The sequence below is a fragment of the Protopterus annectens genome, chromosome 3.part0 (assembly GCF_019279795.1).
Source record: "Protopterus annectens isolate FY-2018-M chromosome 3.part0, PAN1.0, whole genome shotgun sequence".
Lineage (NCBI taxonomy): Eukaryota > Metazoa > Chordata > Ceratodontiformes > Protopteridae > Protopterus > Protopterus annectens.
This window is the reverse complement of record NC_056731.1, coordinates 1,927,929,769-1,927,954,768: the sequence shown is the minus strand read 5'-3', so window position 1 is coordinate 1,927,954,768 and position 25,000 is coordinate 1,927,929,769. Positions and strand designations below refer to the sequence as shown.

The window sequence follows — 25,000 nt, the reverse complement described above, 5'->3', positions numbered from 1 at the left end:
AATGTACCATGACTGTGAGTAAAACAGGTGCAGCGGCTGTTCTACAGTCCTGCAAAAGGCTGTGTAGACACCAGCATCATCAAAGCTGGCATGGGCTGCAAACCCACGCAGTAATGAAGGACCTTCACCATGATCATGTAGACCTTTACCAACTGCTGGGACACTGTCTGAAAATGTCTTGCCAGTTCATGATAGGACATAACTCCTGCAGGCAGTTCCAGGTGTTGTGAATATGTCTCATCTTCCTCATAACAGCTGGGTACACCTCATGCATTTTGTTACAGATGTGGGGTACTGACAACACATCAGTTGGCAGTGGTCAATGTCACAAAGAGCAATTATACACAGTTGCTGTATCAGTGTGTTACTCATGTAAAGAGTACTTGACTGGCTGAATTATTTCCCTGGATATCTTGGTAAGGTAGAATTCACTTCATATTTGTAGATATAGATTACACCTCATGCTGGTGATTTTGCAACTGTTCTGCATGTGGTGTGCAGTGTCACATTATGCATGATGATGCAAACCACAGGGATCTGGTATAGCTTATTTTGATGATAGTGCAGTGACCCTCTGGAATCACCCACATACTTACAATGCATTTTTACTACATGCTTAGTAACACTGCACATATTTCTTTGGGCATTGTTGTATACCTTCTCTGATGTTGTTACTGGCACTCCAAAAAGAGTGAGGAGTAATTGCACAAATGGACAACCTGGATCACTAATGAGACAATCAGTATGTTATAAACACTATAATATATGTATCACACTCATTTGGTTGTAACTCACTCTCAGGTCATATATCTGAAAATACTGCTGCATTCTCTGCAACCTGGATTGTGCCTTGAATAATGACTACTTGAAATTCTCTGTAATGACTTATGAGCAATCTCAGCATGAACATCTTTCAAAGAATGTTCTTATAAAACAATTTCTAACTACACACATCTGAAAACTACCCCTTCTTAATATGAGCATGTATTTAATAATAGCCAGTAAATTCCCTTTGACCAAAAACAACTGTTTCCTTCTTTCAGAATCACTGTAGCAATACAGCTTGGACTGGCATAACCTGTAATAACATTATTATGATTGGCACCAATTTATAATGTAACTGTTATAACCACACAGTAATACTTTAATACATGCTGTGGTCTGTTTTTTCCCTCATACTCAAATTATTTCTCAGAACAAATTTCAAAAGTTCTTGTAACATGACCAAAACTGTCTTCAGTGCTTGTTTGTGATCTGGTGACAGCATGTGTATAACAGCTTTGAACTGTTCATTATTGTGGTGCAATACATGTGAAATTAAAGCATGACCCTATATTATACTTCTGTAACTTTAATCTTTCCTTTAACCTTATTCAAATTAAGGTTGTATCATCTCACTGCATTAAATATCTGAATTAGCTTTCTGACAAACACTTTAATCAAACCCCATAGCAAAATATACATACATACAAATATTTCAAGCACAGGCATTAATGCCCTTCTGGCTTGCCAATATACCAAAAACACTTGTTCCCATAATAAGTGTCCGGGCTGTTCTTAAAAATATCTAAACTAGTACCTGCTTTAGTGTAATTTGGTAGTCTGTTCCACGCATCAGCTGCTCTGTCAGAGAACCACAACACTTCTCATTCATCTAGAATCTTCTGCATAGGTTATCTGATGATTCTCTAGTACTTTTTGATAATCCCAAACATTCCTAGATTTAGTTGTCCCTAAATGACCTACATACTTGAATAACATCTACTCTTAGAAATCTATAAGAGACACTGTACAAGTTCAGATATTTTAGTTTTTCATAATAACTTAAATTTTCCCATCCATGATGCCCTTGGTATATTTCCACTGTACTCTTTCCAGTTTACTCATGCTTGTTTTCTAATATTGTTTCCATATTGTTATTCCATACTCAAGTTTAGGTCAGTGATATTTTCAACACAATTAAGCCCTTCAATTGATAGTAGTTCAACTCTATGAAATATTTTGGTTACAAATAAAATCTGTATTTCCTTGCTATAGTATTGAAAGTGCATGGCCTGGGACTTTATTCATGAAATTTAGTTTATCAACATCCCTGATTGGCATCTAGCTTGCATGCCAGTAGCAGTTTCTTTTGTATTACAGAGCAGATAACGTTTTCACTTTACAGATTTTATTTTTCGGATCTTGTAGACATATGCGCATAGCAATATTTTTTTCAGGTTTCCCATTGTGAATTACTTGACACATAGTCAGTACAGTCCTTTCTGTTAAATATTCAACTTTCAGTTTATGTCTCACAAATCTTATATGCTTAGTTTTTGATATATTTATCAGCATAATATTCTCATGTGCCCAAATGATCAATTTAATCAAGTTCTTTTGCAGGCATGCCTTATTTGTAACACATGTAATTAGTTTAGCCAATTTCAAGTCTTCAGCACACAGATCGTAGCACTCCTCAGATGAAAAAAATAGATCTGAAAGATACAATCTAAACAACTATGGGGCTAGGACAGAGCCCTGTGGGGCACTCTGACTGTGACCAAGAATTTCAACTGTCCAATTGCTGTATGATTCTTGCCATGTCCTATTTATAAGCCATGCAGCTACCCATCTTATCAAGAGTACATTGATCCCTAGTTGTTCTAATTTATTGATTAGTGTTTTATGTGGGTCTATATTATGTTATGGAAAAGGCTGTACAGCCTATGCCTTTTCACGCCCTAAACAGCGAACTGCCATAAAAGTGAATGGCCACATCACTGATTTTTGTCCAAGGGAAAAAATATCGCTTGGCCTACCAAAAACAACACATCACTGCAAACATTACAAAGTAAGGGGGCTTTGACCCTGCACCTACCAATGTGGGGTGCTTTGCCCCTCACAAACCCTCTAACTAAATATACCAACTCCAAGATTGCACTATAGTGTGAAAAAGGGCAAATTCACAAGGATGGCCAAGCAATTTCTTTCCCAGTGGGAAAAACATCGCTGATGTGGCCGTTCACTTAATTGGCAGTTCACTGTTTAAGGGTCAATGAAAAGGTGTTCGCTGTACAGCCTTTTCAATAACATAATATAGACCCGTTTTATGTACGACCCTATCAAATCAAAGTTCAGTCTATATAAATTACATATAAACGAACCAAAAGGTACACAAACTATATAACTAAAACCAAATAAATAACACTGTTTGATATAGAACGGCTTCTTTATTTACTGTTAAGCACTTTTCATTTGCCTCAAATAGCAAACTTCATCAGACAATAAACAACAACTAAAACATTCCTTCTTATATACTTAAAATGGTGTAATTTCCTTTACAAACAGAAGTTACATATTCAGTGCTTTTTTAAAAAACATATGACTCATATAAAAACTTGTTACTAAAATACTGATACACTATCCAATCATCTAAGCCAACATGCTCCATGAATAGTATATTGCAGGAAATAAATCATTTTTTTATATATAAACACAAATGTTCATAGATTACATGAAAAACTTACTACATCCATTATACTGACAATGCATTTTCTATGAGACCCAATGATTAATAAAATAATGATTGCTATATACTCTTGAAAAGACACAATATGAATATAAACATGCTAAGCAAAACCTAAACTGAAAATCTTATGAATAATGTTATATTTTTTATTATTATTCTTTGCGCAGTTTTTGTATTTGCAAAAGCTCAGCAGATCCTGCCCCGGTGTCCTGCAGAGACCTACAATGCCAGAGAGACAAAAGGAGAGACTTTGGAGTGTTTAAGTACCATTTGTTTTGGTTATTCTTGTTGCTTACTGCTATTTCCACCTAAACTCTAATTTTCTGGCATTTATTGCTTCTCAGAATGCTCATTTTACATTGAAATTGCATGTATTTGTGCCTGCACATTAAAAAAGTTGTTTCTGATGTAAATTATATTTTGTAACTGTTACTGGCTTCCCACTCAAGTGTGACAGCCATTACTTCACTATAAAAGTGTTTTTGCATTTGTTTCTACTGTTTTCTTGAAAATAAAATAAAAAAACTTGCTATTTTCCCAACTTACTAAGCTAGAAAAGTCCAGTTTCAGATACCTGCTGATACCTGGACTGTGTTTAAGATTTTGTGGTTGGCCATACCTTACTTGGGCAAAAAGGAAGTTTATTTGTTCACCAGTGAGAGTGGGGAGCTCTGAACAGCCTACCTGTCCTTGGAGGAGTGGTTTCTGCCCAGAAACTGTAGTTTTATTGGCCATTTTGGGCTAATTTCTATCTCTTTAATCTTTCTGATATAAAAAATGCATTTGCGCAGATTTGCGCATAGTGCAGTGGTGGTTAGCTAGGGTTAAACTATCCCCAGCTCCACACAGTCTGCTCTTCACTTTTTCCCTTGGTACTAGCCAGTCCATCCGATTTAGCACTGAAATCAGAGTTTTCTGACTAGCACTTGGCTCAATAAGAGACAGAAGCACTAAAACTATTATACTCAATTCCCAACTGTTGTTTGTAGGGAACAGTCAAACTACTCTCCCCTACCAGGCAAACAAGAATAGTTCCTTAACCCATTCAGGCATGTCCAAGAGTCAGCTCCCAGTGTGTCCTCCTGTGCACCTGATGAATTTGGACATCCTGAGGCAATGTCACAACTGCCTCATGTACACAGACAACCCTCTCCTCCTACCACACAACACCAGCATCTGTGAGAGATGCACTTACATAGCTAGACTTGAGGCAAAGCTCTCTCCAGTCACGACTGGAATTAACAGTCAAGAGGAGAAGATACCAACCTACAACACTCCACCTACTACACATAGACCCACCACACATGCAAATGCAAACCCCACACATAGATACATAAAGACATATTCGGAGGCTCTAAATAAAAATCTGCGGAAACAACAGAGACCTCCAAAACAGACACGCAAGCAACCTACACCCACCAACACTCCGCAATCATCACATAACCAGCAAAACTAGTGTGCCACACAACCACAGCCCTTAAGGCAAAACACCTTACCAAACACACGTGCAATAGGTGACTTCATAGTCAGGCATACCGATGTCCCCTTCACCAGGCTGGACAAGGAGAAGGTCACTGTCAGTTGCTTGTTGGGTGCCAGAATCTGCCACATTACCCACGCACTCAGGTCACTTCACAACAAGTACAAATACAACTCTGTCATTGTTCATGTTGGTGTGAATGACCTGAGACGTACCTCCCTGGACTACATGAAAAGAGACACAGAGGAGATCTCTGATTATGTAATCAAGGCAGGTATGACCCTAGCCCTGAAAAGCATCTTAACCTCACCAAGAATGATACCTCAGTACAAGGAAAAAATGATAAATTTCAACAATTGGCTAAGTTTTTGGTGTCATTCAAAGAGGATCCAGTACCTGTCTGCCTGGGATGACATGCTCGACAAACCTCGATGCTTCGCCAGAGATGGCTTGCACCTGGCACCCCAGCGATTCAGGATACTGGCAAAGGCTCTTGCCACCCCAATAGTGCCTTTTTTAGGCAAGGCTCAAAAAACAAATCCACCACCGTAACATGTACGAGTGACAAAAAACTGAGGGTCATGCTGATGAACTCTAGAAGTTTCACTGGTATTATTAATATAGGACAAAAAAATACCAATCATCTCTTCTCTCCCTTTCCATAATATAAAAATATCATCCAGGTATTACAAATATAGGCTGATATACTCACTATAGTTGCCATTAAGCACAAACTTTTTCTCCCATACTACCATTACTAGATTTGTAAAGATGGTGCCACATGGGAAACCCATGGCAACCCCCACGTTTTGGAGGTAATATTAATCACCAAATTTAATATAATTGTTTTGCAAAACAATATCAGATAAATCAATATACAGATTAACTTCATTATGTGGTACACCTTGTTCGTAAAGGTATTCTTCTATAGCCTGAATACCCTCCTGATGGGGGATGACAGAAAAAAGGTATTTTATTTCCACAGTTAAAACAATGTCTCATCTGAATATACAGTATAATTTATTAACTCCAAAAAATTCCATGAGTTCCTACAAATTTGTGCTTGTTTTTCTAAAAAATTCTTTAGCTTATAATCCAAGAATTTGGCACAAGCATAAGTGACTGAGTTACGTCCATTACAATAGGACGAAGGGGAGGATTATAAATCTCCTTATGTATTTTTGGTGCTCCAAAAATGGTAGGAATAGTAGGGGAAATCATATTCAAATAGTTGAATATGTCAATATCTATCCTACCTTCCAAAAACATATCATTGAGCATAACATTGATTCTTCTATATGCTATATTTAACTCATTTTTACTAACTTTTACATAAGTATCAGTATTAAGTATGGGATTGATTCTTGCATTATAATCAAGTACATCCATCACTACTAAACCCCCTCCCTTATCCTTTTTCATTATTCTAATATTCTGTTGTTTTAGGAATGACAGTATCTGCTCTTCTTCCTTAGTTAAATTGTTCTTATTTTCATAATGGCTATTCCTTTTAGTCAATACATTCCTAATGTCCAATTCACATATTTTTTCATATAACGCCAAAACCGGATGCGGAGGGGGGTTGAACATGCTACTAATCCTTAGCACATCTTGCTGGAAATTATTACCGTCATTACCAAAAAGTATTCTAAAATTTAATTTTCATAAAAACATTTTTAAATCAATTAAGACATAAGCCATCTTTGTTACACCTTTGCTCAACAAATTAACCATGGTCTCATCAGTACTACTATCAGAAAACTATACATCTTGAAGTCTTGGGCCATATTAAATACTATATTAGGCTTCTCATTAAGAATATTATTGCCTTGTACTTGTACATTTAATCCATCATTATTACAGCAATTAGTATACATACCATCATCTGCTTTGTCAATGACTGAACATTCATCATTATTGCTGATAATATTAAGAGAAACATCAGTCATATAATTATTGTGCCAAAAATCATCCACCATGGTGACATTACTTTCATTACATTCAATATTCATGGTTATCGATTGTAACCTCTGAACCTGGCTCACCCTGGTAACCACCCCTGCCTCTTTGATTCCTTCTGGAAGGAATATAAAAATTTTGATTGTTAGACCAATTAGAGTTGTTATTATTGTTCCTGTTACAAATCCTTTCTGATATTCTTAAAGGATGCTTAAAATGCTTATATTCATATTGTGTATTTTCAAGAGTATATAGCAATCACTATTTTATTAATCATTGGGTCTCCTAGAAAATGCATTGCTAGTATGATGGATGTAGTAATTTTTTCATTTAATCTAGGAATATTTGTGTTTATATATAAAAAATGATTTATTGTCTGCAATATAATTATTCATGGAGCATGTTAGCTTAAATGATTAGATATTGTATCAGTATTTTAGTAACAAGTTTTTATATGAGTCATATTTTTTTAAAAAGTACTGAATATGTCACTTCCTGTTTGTAAAGGAATTTACGCCATTTTAAGTATATAAGAAGGAAGGTTTTAGTTGTTTGTTGTCTGATGAGGCTTGCTATTTGAGACAAATGAAAAGCACTTAACAGTAAATAAAGAAGCCGTTCTATAACCAACACCGTTATTTATTTGGTTTTAGTTATATATAAATTACATCACAGCACAAACTTTCATTCATAGCTGTTATTATATTCTTATAGAACATCATGTTACAGGTGGTACTACATCTATTTTGAACATATGCATGCTGGTATATGGTTTCAACTCCCAACCTATCCAGTTCTGGCAATAAAATAAGCAATATTAGCTTCTCCATTATTGTAGGATTATGGTAGGATCTATATGAATAGGAGACACAGCTGGTCAGTATCCAGACAAAGAAATAAATCTTCATAGTTATGCAGCAAATCATCACTTCACATGTGGATCATTAATTCTTTTCATCATTCCAACCCTCTAGCAAGTCAAGCAAGCCAATATAAAAGAAGCTTCTGCTGTAATTATCTGAAATTAAATTTTGCATTTCTTGTTCTAACATTTGCAAGTAAGTATATTCTGATCCAGTAGTGATGGCCTGACTAAATAAACAACTTGTGCACTGAAATTTTTAACTTATCTTTCAAACTGAAAGTTTGGACAAAAACAAGCTACACTCTGCCACAGTCTAACTTAAGCAAAGTACTCAGATTATCTTTTTTTCCCTCTAAACTTTCTGACTATTGAGCACCTTGGGGTACTGCAATTATCTGCAGAATGAGCTTTCCTGTTTATCCCTAAGTTCCCCACTGTACATGCACCTTGGAAGACCTTAACCTATGCAAGTAAGCTTCTCTGTCTTATTTTAGTCTCCACTGGAAATCCTAGCATGAAGTGTGCACAACAGTCATTTGTGTCCAACCCACCTTATGAGAAATAAGATAAGCTGTTGCCTCATCACTCTTCTCCATACCAGCTTCTCCAGCCCATGGCCACTAACTGAGCATAAGATATTATAATATAGACAGGGCTTTGTTCCTCTATGCTACAGAGCAGGGATGGCTTAACACTCTTAATTATTTTGAGTTTTTCAGTCCAGATGTTAGATTGATCACTTTGTTCCCACATATTCCCAGCTTCACAGTTTGGCATTTATTGCACACCTTCCTCACTTATACTGCCCACTAATTAATAATTATTACACTTTTCTTCTAACACATGGATTTATTTCAGTTGCATATTTTTCTGAATTTGTGCACATCTAAACAAAATGGTTTCTCTTATGACAGCTCTTGTATAACCGACCCAATGCAGAAACTTTTCTCTTTTCATATTATAGCCAGATCTCCTGCAATACTTATCATAAGCATGTTTGTCATGTCTTTTTTTTTCCTAATGCTTGCCTTTTCTTTCTTATCACATGCAATCTTAATGACTTCTGATTCATCTGTTAACTACTTAATTTATTTAATGTAATTTCAGTGGTTCAACAGTCTTCTAGAGTAACGTTAAATATGTTTCTATTGTCTGAATAGTTAGTATACTACACACAAGTCTGCCTAATAGAAGTTAATCATGTAACTCAAACTCACACTGTTTAGGCTCACTTCTTTACTTATTAACAAATGCAACAATACTTTGCCAAAGGACCTTTTGGCCTTGTGAAAAACAAATAGCAGATCAGTTTTAGCCTATCAATAACTGTGAAATTTGTGCTTCATCACAGTTACACTGCCTTTTCTCGCTCACAAAAATCAGTTCTGTCATACACTTTGTTCACTGCTTCTACCGCAACATGTGAAAATGTGACATATTGTACCTTCTCAAAATTCTCAACTATTCCATTGTCAGTTATGAGCAACTTAAATTTCAAAATTCACAATTTTCAATTTTCAGACAAATTACTTTAAACAAAGACATTTTCTGGAGGCTGTAGCTACACCAAGTTTCAAAGTGAACAGATTCTAGCAATATGTCACAGTTGGCTTATGAAGCCAAATAAAGAAGAAGCAGATATGAGGTGATTTTCTGCCAGCATGTAGACTTTATTTTACCTGTGCAACAGTACATGAAATCAGAGCACATGATTAGTTTACATCCTGGTAACCTGTTAAAAAATCTGCTAGTAAAGAAATTGTGTAGTATGCTACAACTTAACCAGACAACACTCCAGGTTGAATCTGAAAAAGGTTTCTGCAGATCAGTGCATTCCCCAGTTAACAAATACAAATAAATAATATTAATAATAAAATATTTACAGCCACTTTACATGTATTTTGTTGTATGCAAATACCAAGGCTTAAATAATGGGATGACTAGCTTTTTTTTATTTATAAAATACAGCATAGTCTCCTCATTTGTTTAAAGAAAACATTGTCTCCCTTGAGATTAATACAAGAGGTATGTGTCACCGTGGTTTAAGTTATAGTACTTTAGTGGGCTTTGCGCCTAAAACTACTGGCTAAGAGCTATGCTGGAAGGTGGAACTATATCATATAACTAATTACTTAACTAATCAATAATAATTATTTTTTAATTATTATTATTATTATTATTATTATTAATAATAATAGTAATTATAAATAATCCCTAAATTAACATTTTCAATCTATTGCAGCAATCCTGACAGTGTTTAATCTTTTACAAAGACTATTGCTATGACTCTTTCCACAGCACAATAATTTGCTCTAACAGGTGCTTAACCTTCAGCATTAATCACTTACTAAATAAGAAATATATTATTTTTTTTTCTCAATTGTTTTTATTGAAAATGTTAACAATAAAACATTAATATATGAATAATAAGTTTCAAAATGATACCCAACCATAACTAAAATATTTACAACAGATACTTATAACCTAATTTATGATACTTCTTTACAAAGTTATAATTTATGAAGAGTATGACATATAAAGCAAAATATTTTACAGACAGAATCTTTTAAAGATTGTACCATGATTGATTTGAAGTATAATGCATTAACATGAAATAGCAAGTGTTCGTGCATATGAAGTGTAAAATCTCACCTTTCTACTTCTTCCCTCTGGGTAGGATTTGTTATGGCAGCGATGTACTGCATGATGTATTTACTAGCTTCTGTCTTCCCAGCGCCACTTTCACCTAATTAAAGAAAACCTGCATTTTAAAAATATTTGACTGTAGATTAAAGCACGGATCATACGATGTTTTAAATGTATGGGACAGTAATGCAGAGTTCCTCATTATCTCTTAGTGCACTTATTTGCACACAGAGTTCTGCAGACTCATGAAAACAGAAAATATACAAGCAGGGATGTTGAACAGCTACAACTTACAACCTGAATTGCAGTATAAACTTGGGAAACTCCCTGAAAATGCTATTTTCATATCCTCAGTGCAGTCTGAGTTTGCTGTATAAGAAAGGTTATACAGGAGACAATAATATTGCAGGAAATAATAATTCATTTTCTTGTGACCATAATGTGACTAGTTAAGTGCATACATGAGATAATTTAACAACTATTATTAATATCTTTTAAATGTAATGATGTATATGTTTTCAGTCCCTTAGTACTGCACTCTGAACTATGGAAGAGTTTATGTACTGCAGTTTACTGCTGGTTAGTTAATCAAGTGTTCTAACTAGTTGTTCATTGTTATAAAATCCATACAAATGACTTTAAATCACAATGACTATGGAGATGATCACAGAAAAGTAGTGCACACGATAATGGTAACGTTTCACTTCTTACCTGAAATACAAAAAAATGCCTACACCTCTCAAGATGTACCTTGACATAGATGTTAAGACATCAAAGTGACATTGTGAAACAGAATTAGGAGGACAAATGAAACAATGTGTGAAATAAAAGCATCACAAGGGAGTAAATAGCCTGTACAATGGATGAGGCATAATAACACCAGTAAATATCAGGAGGAATTAATATTAACACAGAATGATACATCATGACTGGTGGCAATAACTAAAAAAGGCAGATTAATGATGGCACACTATACATACGGATGTATATTCATAAAGTAAGATAATGCAATGCAGAAAATATTTCTAAGTATTTAATAGATAACCTATTAATTATTCATTCAGGAATGAGTGTCAAAAGCCTTGCTGACCAAATACATTTAAATGACTAAATACATCTGTTGTTTTTCCTTCCAGTGTAAATTATTACAATGAGAAGGAAAATCTGTAGCAGTTCTATTCATAGAAAGTTTATGCAAGGAAAATCAATATATTTATGATCAGATTTAAGGCAAACATATGTTCAAGTCTTTTTTTTGTAAGTGGATTAAAATGTCCATTTCTTTTATCAGGGTCATCTCTGCACTCACATTAGCTTGATGCTTTAGAATATTACTAAGATATACACCAAAGTCATTTACTGGAGACCTTGGCTGGGCTTACCATAAGGTAGGAAAGTTTAACAAAGTTGTTTTCCCCTCTTGAGTGTGTGTGTGTGTGTGTGTGTGTGTGTGTGTCCGTGTGTGTGTGTGTGTGTGTGTGTGTGTGTGTGTGTGTGTGTGTGTGTGTGTGTGTGTGTCCATGGCAGTCTGAATGTGATTGTGCATTTTTGTGTGACTATGTGTGTGTGTGCATGCACATGCGCATGTGTGTGTGTGACAGTGTGTGTCTGTGTATATGTGCAGGAGTGCTTTTGCCAATAAAACACATGGGCCATTGGGGAGAACACTACCACTGTCAACTCTGACAGTGCTAGTGCTGGGTAGTATGTAATTTAGGGTCACGCTAATGTGTCAGTAATGAGGCCTTTCTCACTACATCCATCAGCTGTCTCTGAATCACATTTTCTCAACATTGTGGTAATTGCCCTACCTGCAATTACCACTAATGGTGAGTATTTTTCTGACTCCTAAAGTTTATCCTACCATCCTTCTGCTTATCTATCTAGCTGTCAGTCTATCTATCTATCTAGTATATATATCAATATGTCTATCTATTGATCTATCTCAAGTCATATTTTTGACCAGATGCATCCAATAAGGTCAGTGATCTATTTAAAATGGAGACCCATGAAAAAATTAATATATGAATGTGGTTATAAAAACACAAGCTATATGGCCCAAGATAGATTCCCTGATTACACTGGTAATAACTAGTGTCACAAAATAAGAAGTTACATAAAATACATGCACATTTAAACAGAACATAAACATCAGAGAGGATAATAATCGGGTTAGGTTTACTACCAGAATATTCTCCCAGCTCAGCTTGTTAACCCTAAAAAAATGTAAACATCCTAAAATCCATTAGCAGCAACAGAATCTCCTGCAAATGTAAAATAACCCCTTGCATACCTTGTGATGTGGTTGACGCCATAAGAGATAATAACTTGCCAGAGTTCCATGCTCTCCAATGTATATGTCAGCAACCATAATGCAGGCTTAACTTTGGAAATGCTTCACAAAATGCTTACTTACCCTCCATTCAACTTAAAAACTGCATCATATAGGGGAACACAAGCTCTTCACTACCTACACCCAAAATACTTAAGCAAGGAGAAGATTACATTGACAAACCTTTAGCCTATATCTTCAGCTTATGTTTAACAAGTGAAGCTCTACCTCCAAAAAAGTTACCGCAAGTGGTCTTGCCATTGCATGGTGTTAGCACTTTTTATAGTTCTTGGAACTCATCAATTATGATCTGACGTTACGAAGAAGATGGAGACCATTATGATCAGGTAATTAACCGTAACCAAACCGTTATGTATTCAAGACATGGGCATCGAAAAATTCACCTTGAGAATGGAGTGAAGTGAAGCTTGAGATGTGAATCCAGAAATCCATGTTAAGAACACATTACTTAGTTATGACTGGAGAAACACAATCATACTTATGTTTGTTGTTGTTGCTGTTGTAGTACATGGAGCCTCAGCTACTTGCATGTGCTATTAATAACACAAATGTATAGGAGCATGAATTGTTTAGAGCTTTGAAAGCTGTAACACACTTAGTGCTACCACACAGATAGCAAACAGAAGCTAAGTGTATCTCTAATGGACTGGCATGGCTTCTTTAGTGCTAGGCTACTCTGAAGACAAGAAGACTAAACAGAAGTAGGAGGAGACCAGAAAGCCCTTTTTCATTTGGTTTCCTGCTGATTGATTGTACAACAAGGATTTCATCAGCTTTCTAGAACCAGACTTACAGCATTACAACCTTTGGTGAAAGCAGAGGCTACAACCTGAGGTGAGAGCAGAGGCTACAACCTGACAGCCATACCTTTCATCCTCTTAGCACATGAAATTTGGACAAAGCCTAAAATGCAAAGACCCAAAAATAGGGACAGATTTTAAATACTGGTATTGTAAACTTAGAAAGTTACTAGAATAACAGGATTCATGTTGGCATGCATTTTCTGGAGGATATGAAGTCTGAAATTTAAATGTACGTCATTATTTAGTGGCATCAGTCCTCAGTGTTTTGCCAGAAAACCACACATTTTATGAAGAGCAGGCCAAATATATGACTCAAAAATCTGGATATTGTGTGGAAATCTGGACAGTTGAGAGGTATGGTGGCAACTACCTAAGCTTCGGTTCCAGTGAGGGATTGAAGTGCTTGATTTTGATTGGTCAGTTTTTGTAGGGCATTGGCTGCATTTTCATTGGCTGGCTTCTGCAGGGGTGGAGCTTTATAGACCTCAAATACCAGGATGCTTGCTCAGTGTTCTTTAGCACTGTGCTACTCCAAAGATAAGAAGACTGCAGAGAAGGAGGAAAAGAGTACAAAGCCCTTTTCCATCTGGGTGCCTGCTGATTCATAGCACTACAAGGACTTCATCAGCTTTCTAGGCCTAGATCTGCAGTGTTTCACCCTTTGATGAGAACAGAGATTTCCATGTGACAGCTACCTGAACTTCAGTTCAAGTGTGTGATTGGAGTGCTTGATTTTGATTGGTTAGTTTATGCGGGCATGTTGACTGCATTTTGATTAGTTGGTTTCTGCAGGGACAAAGTCTTACAGACTTTAAATACTAGGAGGCTTGTTCATTTCAGCCAGTCTTTATTATATTAGGTATCAAAACAGCCTAGTCTACAATAGGGAAGGGAACCTCTTTGTCCTATATTTATAAATTTCAGGGCTTTTCTTTTCTCAACTTTGTTATACTAGTATGATTGATTTTTATACCGCCATATTTCATAGAAGGAAATCATGGTGTCTTTTTTTAGCTTATTAACTTACAAACTACACTCACATGAATACATTGCTGAAATATGCACTTATATTCTCTTGTTGTGTTATTGAGTTTGAATAGTATTGCTCTTTTGCACCTTGTTGGTATTGTACAATTATTCACTGTTGCTTTGCTCACTGTAATGGCATTACTTTTGAATAATAATTTACTGACATCCTTGTTGTGTTGGTACTGTTCCTCACTACTGGATTTATTTAAGATAATACTCCAATGTTGTCTGTTACTTGGGTCTATGTCCTCCCATTGAATGGAAAAATCATCAAATGGCATATGTCGTCGAACATGCTGTTCATCAAGCCATTCGAGTAAGATCGCATTATGGTAGGGATAAGGAAATTTGCCCTTTTCCCACTGTAGTGCAATCTCAGAGTTAGCATATATAATTAGTGGAGGCATGGAGGGTGCAGCCCCCCACATGATGAGGTTTTGGTGAATGGCATTTACGATGTAATGTTGTTTGGTGATTTTTCCATTCGATGGCTAAACATAGACTCCTGTTACTCATACTAGGTATATAGAAACAAATTTACTTATCATCTCAGTTACTTACTGCACTTTTTGATCGTTGGTGTTGCGGCATTTCTGCTTCTTACTGATTACTATAGAGTTACTCTATTTAGAGCTACTGCTCACAGTCCTACTCTAGGGAACACAGGGTTACCTTTGTAATATATCTTTATTACTTGGCTGGTTGCTATACTGTTACTGCATTTGAAACTACAAATTTAGATTATCCATATCTATCTCAGTTACTGGATCAGATTCCAGGGAGGTAGACAACCCTTTGTTTATTGTTTTTACTGGTTAGGTAGAAACAAAAACAGACTATTTTATAAAGCTATTTGGTTAAAGTTGCCACTATTACTGACTGCCCTATTGATCCTACAGGGTCTATCACTTTTACATTTCTTTGGGGGGGTTGTACTTGTGACTACTACAGTGGTCACAGCTCATGCTTTTTTTCCTTTAGCCATATCCTAGTTAATTACATTTTTCTAAACCAGTCAGTTATTCCCTTCTGTCTTATACCAAAGTAGTTATTAATCTATCCTACACCCCTTTATGTGTACTGGACAGTATGGAATTTCAGCTGTTTCCCCTTTCTGTAATCAGCCTGCTAGTAATAGGTATTTTCAGGCAGTATAGTAACTGTCTCATGCTTACAGAAAACTCTTCATTGCTGCCTCAGAGTAATTTAGTATGCAAGAGGTGTGCAGATTTGCATAACTTGTTGGCTATCTTCCCACCTCAGAACACATTCAGTAAGCACAATCCATATACACATAAAGCACAAAGTGCTTCCACTAAACCAGGTTACAATGAGGTTCTTAAGAGAACAGTGCCTAGGCCTACTAGGCTAAAGACTAAGAAACATCAAACATTAGTCCACACAGAAGCACATCCACAACTAGGATGCATATCTCTAAAAGTCACAAGTGTGTAGACTCCAAGCCCTTATGGCCCACTGAGACTGCATCCATGTCAATATTTTGGTGATAGCTGATACTATTGTAAGGCATAAGAACACCATTCTTACCAGGCTGGATAAGAATAGGGTAACAGTTAGCTGTCTTACTGAAGCCATGATCCTGAATGTAACAAAGGCTCTTAGATCCCACCACCCTGATACATATGAGTATAACATGACAGTGGTTCATGTGGAGATGAATGACCTTAGATGCTCCACCCAGAGGACATGCAGAAGGATATGACTGAGCTTGCTATGCATGGGTCTGAGGCAGGAAAGACACTTGTCTTGAGTGGTATTTCGCCATCACTCGGAATGATGCTAAGATTCAAAGACAAGATAACTGGTTTTAATAATTGACTATGTGGCTGGTGTCATTCTATGCGGATCCTGTATGTGTTAGCTTGGGATGAACTGACTGAAAAGCCTTCCTGCTTTGCCAGGAATGGCCTTCACCTAGAAAGTCTTTTGAATTCTGGCTAAAGCCTATGCTGCCCCATGGTGCTTTTTTTAAGCAGAGGACATCTGATGGACATTCTAATCTAGTAAATTCTAATTTGGAACACATTAGAGTGGCTGTACTCATTGCCAGGATTCTAAACAAAAACAAATGCTTGAACTTGAGGTTCTCCTGCAACCTGAACACATTCATATATGTGTAGTTTCAGAAACATGGCTTCAAAAAATGAAAGCACTCCATCTCTTCTTGGTTATAATGCCTATCACGTTTTCAGGCCTACTGGCAATTGTGGGGGGAGTATTAGTATTTGTCAAGAATGTCATCATCTGAAAACATGTTCCTTGGGACACCACATCTGAACTCCTACAAGTCTAAATTACCATAAACAAGACAAACTGCCACCTCATAACTAGCTATAGAACATGCTCAATGTCCCCTTTTGAGCATGATAGTTATATTAACATATAAGTTGAAATTCTCATTAAACCCAAGACCTTTCTACTAGGGCATTTCAACTATCTACCAATAAATTGGATGGTCTACAATGCCAATGATCAGCATGTCCTATGATTCTTCAACATTACAACTCACTCTTTTACAAATCGATAGCCATCCTAATTGGAGCCTGAATATCCTTGATCTAGTCCTCAAAAAGTAAAACTAAAAATTCTGTGGCTACCTGTAAGGCCCGTGGGAGCCAGTCACCTCATGGATTAGAAGTATTGCTGCACAACCCTTTTCTTTTGCACAGTTTTAGTTTCTGGTTCCACATTAGCTTCGATGGTGAAGCAAATATATTCTTCTTATCCAGCCGCTAGGGAGCAAAGTTACTTGCTAGAAAATTTTCCAGCAGGTTAGTTTAACCAAATATATGTACATTTCAAAATATGTCTGCATTGAATTTAATGTGCTTAAATGAGATATGCAATGATAATAACATCAGAGTAATGGAAGGAGGCTGGTGATTATGAATTAGGAGGATTATTCAGGGTGTATGAATACTTTGTTAAATGGAGGACACTTATGAAGAAGTGTCCCGAATTGAAGGTAATATTACCTATTCTAGAACTGATTTATATTTAGAAGACATGTTGTTACAAGGTCAAATTACTAAAAACAAGTTTGAATAAATGGTGAATAATAAGCTGGTCATTGCAGTCATTTTGGCATCCCCAAAATTCATAAATGTCTAGAAAATCCACCTCATAGACATAAATTGGATGCAACTAGGGGTAAAAGTTATTTTATAGCAAAATAGTTAGATAATATTTTAAAGGAGGGATGGAAAATTTATTGTACAACTGTAAGGATTCTTGGCATTTTTAAGCAAAATGAATGAGGTCCCATTTAATGCAGATGCAGTGTTTTAACTATCGATGTGGAACATTTACATTCTGTTATTCTGCATGAAATAGGGATGCAATGGTTTGAATAATGTATTTTTAGTTAGACTACAATTCCCACTAATAAATTCAACACAATTAGTTTGTAATGGCCCATTGGGAGAATGAGTATGTAATGTATAGTGAATTTAAGGATTCATGGTCTTTATACACTAGATTTTTGGATGACATTTTCATTTTACGGACTGATTCTTATACTATGTTAAACAAATTTATAGAATACATCAATAATACAGTTGATTTTTTGAAATTTACTTATAATTGTGGTAAGGATATAATTGTTTACCTAGATATCAAATTGCAAAAGGATTATGTCAACCAAAAGTATTGGTGTAGCATTTATAGGAAACCGACCTTCTCAGATTCTTTTTTACATTTTAATAGCTTGCACCCCAACATCAAAGGAATCTGTAGTAAAAGGACAGTTAGTTTGGCTAGCAGGAATACTATCTGATTATGATGTGTTACATAAGGAGTGTAACATTCTAGCCGAGATGTTTTATAAAAGGGGTTATTCAGTTGAGTTTATTTCCAATATTAAGGAAGAAGTACTAACTAAGAGAAGAAATGTACCACTTATTGAGTCAAATAGGAAAAAACTCCAAACAAACTCCAAAACAAATTAAAACCACAAAAGTAATTAAAACCAAGTCAGACTTGGAATAGAAGGTCTTCCAAAAAACACAAATCATATAAGTACTCTTAAAAAATTAAACATTTAATAAAGAAGTTAGTGCTTTTGTCTTACAATATGTAAAACTTCTTCAGATACAAATTCATTGAAAACAGCCACTTAAATACCCAATTAAATTACATGACCCAGAAATATAGTCATTTAAAGTCCTAACACAACAACAATTTAAAAACACTAACTGGTTTAACCAAAAATATATATGTATTTTGTAAAAAAATGTGTACAGTTAAGGCACATAATAAAAACACAATACCATCCACTTCTATCTTAATAAAGATTTTAATTTCAGAAACAGAGTAATAGATACATTTTCATTAAGTCCTGGTCAATTATGAGCATTGAAATACATTTGCCAAAATAGTTCTTGTCTTTCTACATATACAGGCCATGGACATCCTCTTTCACTAACCTCTACCTTTTCCAAAATAAAAAAAAATTTAAATGATGGGTAGGATATTCCCTAACATGCTTAAATAATGCATTTGTACATCTTCCCTTTTTGATTTCATAAATATGTTCATAAATATGGTCAAGCAGTTTGCGTTCCATTTTACCTATGTAAAATCCTAGACAGTCCTGACATAATGCACAATAAATAACTCCCTTGCTTTCACAATTGTATTTACCATGCATATAAAATCTCCTTTTATTTATTCAAAATTCAGCACCACATACAATATATTTACATATATTGCGTCTACCACATCTAGACATATTACCTACAGTTCTATGTACCAAACTTTTCTTCTCAAAAAATTGTTTTATATTAGAACATTTTTATATGCAATAATTGGTGCTTTATCTACCTTTCATATAAACTAATATTCTCTTGTAGGAGCACCCAGTTTTTATTTAAAATATATTTAATAATTCCACTGTCCAAACTATAAGTGGAAACTAAGGCATTAATATAACTAGAATTCATACCCACTGTGGAAGCCCCAATAGAGCTGTCATTGTTTAGTACACTCATTCTACTCTGAGGTATATTTAATAATGGAATAAAATACCCTTTAGCCCTTTTTGATGTCACCCCTCATTTATAATATCATTTATTAAATATTTAGGATTACCCTCTTTTTAAGAACATAATACCCAATATATTGCATTCCTCATAAAAATAGATATCCAAAGTAGTCATACGTGTGGCCCTTACCAAGTGGCCTTTTATGACCATTCTCTTTTGATAAAATGGGTGAGAGCTAGAATAGTGTAACACAGTGTTTGAATAGGTAGGCTTTCAATAGATTCATAACAAATATCTTTCACCTACAACATCCTTCTCTAAAAAAATCTAAATACATTATGGATGTATTACTAATAGTGTGGGAGAAAGACAAAATAATCTGTGCTACTATTAATATAATCCAAAAACCTATAAAGTTGTTCTTGGCTATCACACCATATAATAAAGACATTGTCCAGATATCTAATTTATACCCTGCAAGATTTTTTTCAAATTCACTATTGTTTACATATAGAAATTCCCATTCTAACATTACAATATTAGCAAAGAGAGATCCAACTGGTACACCTTCTTTTTGTAAATATATATTTCCTTTGAAATATATAAAATTATTTACCAAAAGAATTTCTAACATTTCTAAATAGGTGTTAATTTTTACTTGTTTGACTCCCTCTTCTTAATAAATAATTCCCAAACCACTCAAGCCCTATATTTTGAGGAATAACTATATAGAAGTCCTTAATATCCACTTTCAGTAAGAAATCATCCTTATGAACTTCTACCCCATTGATCTGTTCCAGGAAGTGTCAAGAATTTGTATACAAATGTTTCAAACAGGAAAAAAAGTACTGGCCATTCAGACTTGGTAACCTTAAAATCTAGATATGGGGGAAACAAGTTTTTTTTATTATTACATTCACTATGGATAGTAAAGCCATTACAGATGTCTTGTATAAAAATTGGGTCCTTTTTTTGAGCAACAGGGTTTTGTTGGAAAAGTTAGGTGATAAACCCTGTGTGGCATATAGAACCAAGAACTATTTAGAAAAAAGGTAATGGATTAATTTTTAAGAAAAATATATATGCAGGTATTAAGGGCATGTACAAGTGTGGTCACTGTTCCCAGTGTTCATATATATTATTAAAAATAATTTTCATATTAGAGATGTTATATTGAAAATAAATGGGCATTTTTGCCTGTAATTCTAAGATGGTGGTTTATTTGGCTCAATGCAAATTTTGCCCTGCATTTTATGGAGGTAAAACTTACAGAAAACTTAGTGTGCACATATATGAACATGTACTTGAAATTCGGAATCACAAAACCACTAATGCACTTTATAAGGAAAAGTGAAAGTGACCATGAATTTGCTTTTTTAATAATGGAGCAGGTAGTGTGTGACCCACAGGATTTTATAATTGAGGAACATTTAGAAAAATGTGAGTTGAAGTGGCAGTTGAAGTTGAATGCTGCTAGTTTCCCAGGGTTAAATGAAATGTGTTCCATTAATTCTGTTTTAAAATTAAAGCATTGTAACGTATAATTATAAGTCTTAATATTTTTAATTGATTAATTGAGTTTGATTGATGACTGGATTGGTTTTAGCATGTGATTTTGAGTAAGGTATATTTAAATGTGATTTTATTGAGATGCTTAATGTTCTGATGAAGCTCCAACAAGAGGAATGAAAGTGCTTAACATTTTAAATAAAGAAATTTTCCTGGTTTCATTTGGGTAGTTGTCATTCGTGCACTACATCAATTTTTATGAATTTAGCACAGTATTTTGGCTTATTATTGATCTAGTCCTGACAGATATGGGCACTTCTTGCACATCTCCATATGTATCATCATGTCTTGATAAATCAGACCATAATTTAATCACATTTTCCTTTAAAGCTGGTGGCACCTCCCCTGTAAATAGTTATATGTTTAGGAACTTCTCAAAAGCAAACCTTCTTCAGTTACTTGATGACTTATACAAATTCTGCTGTAATCCTCCCCCAAAGGATCTCATTGCTCAAGCTGCTATATATGACTCTGACTTCTACTACCACTTAATAGTTGTATTGACAATGCAGCCCCTATCCACACCAAATATAATGAGAAATTAAAAAAAACTTTGGTTAAATACTCATATAAATAGATTATATAACAAGAGAAAGAAACTGCTTAATGCTTTAAAGAAATGTCATTATACCTACCTTAAGAGTACATTTAAGCAAACTAATAAAGAGTTTAAGGGAACCATTAGGAAGCTCAAAGTGGAGTATGAATTTAAAATACCTACTAAAATGAAAAGTAACTGCAAATCTTTCTTTAACTATGTCATGAAGTTCAGAACTAACACCCAACAGTGTTCAAAGCTAGTCCACAATAATACTACACTCTATGACCCAAAGGAAATAGTTAATATCCTAGCTAACAAATGTAGTACAAATTTTATTTCACTCACAGTTACAGCTGTACCACAAGTTCAACAATCCCAGCTACCCCCTATAATTACTATGGTACAAATTCTCACAGTCTTCTAAAAAACTATGAAAAGTTCAGCCATGGGTCCTAATAACATACCAGGTTGCCTGATTATCAGTGACAAATATGGCTTTTCTGAACCCTTGTTTAACCTGTTTAATATAAACCTCTCTACTGGTTACATTCCTGAAGCCTGGAATACGGCCATTGTAATGCCATATTATGGGCTTCAGGAATGTAAACAGTACACATGAGTGGCCCAACAACAAACTTTAGTAACTATAGGCCTATTTGTCTCACTAGCCTGCTATGTAAAGCTAAAAAGTGCATTATTTCAGACCTTATTAACAAGGACATTAAAAATCCTCTTAATTGTGCATCCTCATCAATTCAGCTTTTTTCAAAGAAAGGTTGTTCCTCTTTAACCTCATTAATTACTTTGAAAAGGTAGCTGAAGCAGTAGATAGTGGTCATGTAGTGCATACAGCATATCTAGACTTGGCCAAAGCCTTTGACATTATTCCTCTTGCAGGCACTATTGACAGACTTGTAAATCTGAATATAAATCCTTATATTGTGCAGTGGACAGCTAATGGGTTGTCTGACAGAATCCATGTGGTTAGAGTCAAAAGTACCACTTCTAAAAACAAAGAGTCACTAGTTGTGTACCACAGAGCTCTATTTTGGGGCCTCTTCTAGTTGGCATTTATTTCTCAGGCCTTCAGGCCTGCACTCCTGGCCTGTGGTTAACTAAGTTGCAGCTCGCTGTCAATTGAGCATTGTTATTCGATCTTCAACTGACTCACAATTGCTCTAGCATGGCATATACCATGTTAACAATTGGTACAAGGACAATGGTCTCATATTAAATGTAAAAAATGTAGCACACTTCATTTTGATAAACAAACCAGTTTAACCTACCTTGTAGGTTATGCACCCTTGAAACCATGCTCTGTTGAAAGGAATTTAGGCATTCTTGTTAATTCCTTATCAATTGACCATCATGTCTCTGCAGTGGATGAGAAAGCCTTCTATCTGGCTTACCTAAATTCCAAAGGCAAAACCACTAGATATGAAGTCGTCTTAAGTCCTCTTTACTCATATCTCATCACACCCATAATTGAATATAATGTACCTATTCACATGCATTTGTTTAAACATGTCACTCAACTTGAGAGACCTTAGACATTCATAACTAAAGGGATCAGTGACCTCAAAAATCTTAGTTATCATGAGAGTCTGTTAGCCCTTTTCTGTACTCAGTCTCTTACAGACTCCTCCAGGGAGACCTGTGTCTAGCTTTTTGAGCCATGAAATATCTAACCCCCTTTGACCTCCTATTCCTTTGCAGGACCAATGGTACCTCAGATAACCAGGTAAAGCAACACTGCCTTCATCATCAGATAAGTAAGACACATTGACGTGATAGATTCATATCCCACTGTATCCCTCACATCTGGAACAAACTTTCACTATATGTCAAGCAGAGTACCACCCTGGCTACCTTCAAGGTAAACCTAGACAATTGGTTGAGCTATCTAGTGTTGCCACATGAGGCTAGAGGGAACTTCGCATATTTTTTTAGATAGGCATGTAATGGTCTGTAATCTGATTACCTAGTACTTACCTATGAACTGGGCTGTGGGTGTTAGTGAAAGATGCATTTATAAACTGGCAATGCCTATGTGTTTTCACAGTGTTGAGCACTCATGTTCCTCCAGCATAGTCATAGGCATGTCTGATATTTAAGAACTATATGGACTTCATAATGATATTGGCCAAATCTCAGCACAGTGAGAGGTCACTGTGATAGTGGTAGACATGGGTAATGTGACAGCTGTATCCCTTACCCTTCCACAGACACAGCCTCTGTGCCTGTAGTGCAGATAGATGTGCCCAATGCATCAGCAGAGGGTGCACTGTCTTCCCCAATGGCACTGTCATCCTTAGTTGATGCAGCTCCATTAAGTATAAGAAGGATGGCAAGAGATGACACACATTGCACATCAGACCAGGGGTATCATCCTGAATGAAGTGTCTCTTAGCCACCATTCAGCTTTTCTGCAAAGACATTTTACAGGACAAGGCTGAGAATAATGCAGCTGTGGCTCAGCTGGTCAAGTTTGTCCATGGTGTGTTGTTAACTTGACTGAGGACCTTGCTCATTTATGCAGCATTATATAGAGACAGAGTAGGGAGTCTGTATGCTGCTGATGTCCTGACATGATCACCTATCATGACCACCATTCTTGTGTTGGCTGGTCCACTTTCACCTCTGGAGTGGAAGCCACCATAAGAAGGGGAAGGCACAGTTTAGGTCCCATAGCATCACTACCTCCACAACTCCATCTAGTGTTTAGGGCACTACAGGATGCCATGGATGTAGATATAGTGTTTGTGTTGACACTACCTGTAGCACATCCTGCTGTTCCAGATCACAGAGCACTCCATCTTTTGAGTGCTATGGACCATGCCAATGACATTCTCAGGACAGGGTACCCCTGTGGTTGGGTAAGCACATGATCAGTGAAAAGATCTCCTCCAGGTGCTATAGATCTGACCATCAAATCCCATTATAGCACTGCATCATCTGCTGAGACTGGGTCCATGCACACTCACAAACACCCATCAGCACTTCCCACCACTTCCCACTCATGACACAGTGGTGATACCACCCACACCCTTACCATTTTTCCATGTTCCTCACATTCCCCCCATCCATGAATCACACAGTCGCACAAAGTATTAAGCAGTATCCCCCCCACACAGACATACTGCTTATTGTTAACACCTGTCAGTCACCCCTTTCCACATGTGCACATGATGACAAATGTGCCCTGCCCTCAGTATTCTGTTACATGGGTAGCCTTTGCCTG

At 35.9% G+C, this 25,000-nt stretch overlaps 1 protein-coding gene across 1 annotated transcript in view; it reads right to left on the bottom strand.

Annotated features, from left to right (window-relative positions):
* The window catches only part of LOC122797191 (unconventional myosin-Id-like), a 2,023,191-nt gene that overhangs the window by 1,711,789 nt on the left and 286,402 nt on the right, over window positions 1-25,000 (bottom strand). Inside the window, exon 3 of the mRNA XM_044066013.1 lies at window positions 10,468-10,561. Within this exon, the coding sequence (XP_043921948.1) occupies window positions 10,468-10,561 (94 nt within the window). The remainder of the gene's footprint in view (window positions 1-10,467; window positions 10,562-25,000) is intronic.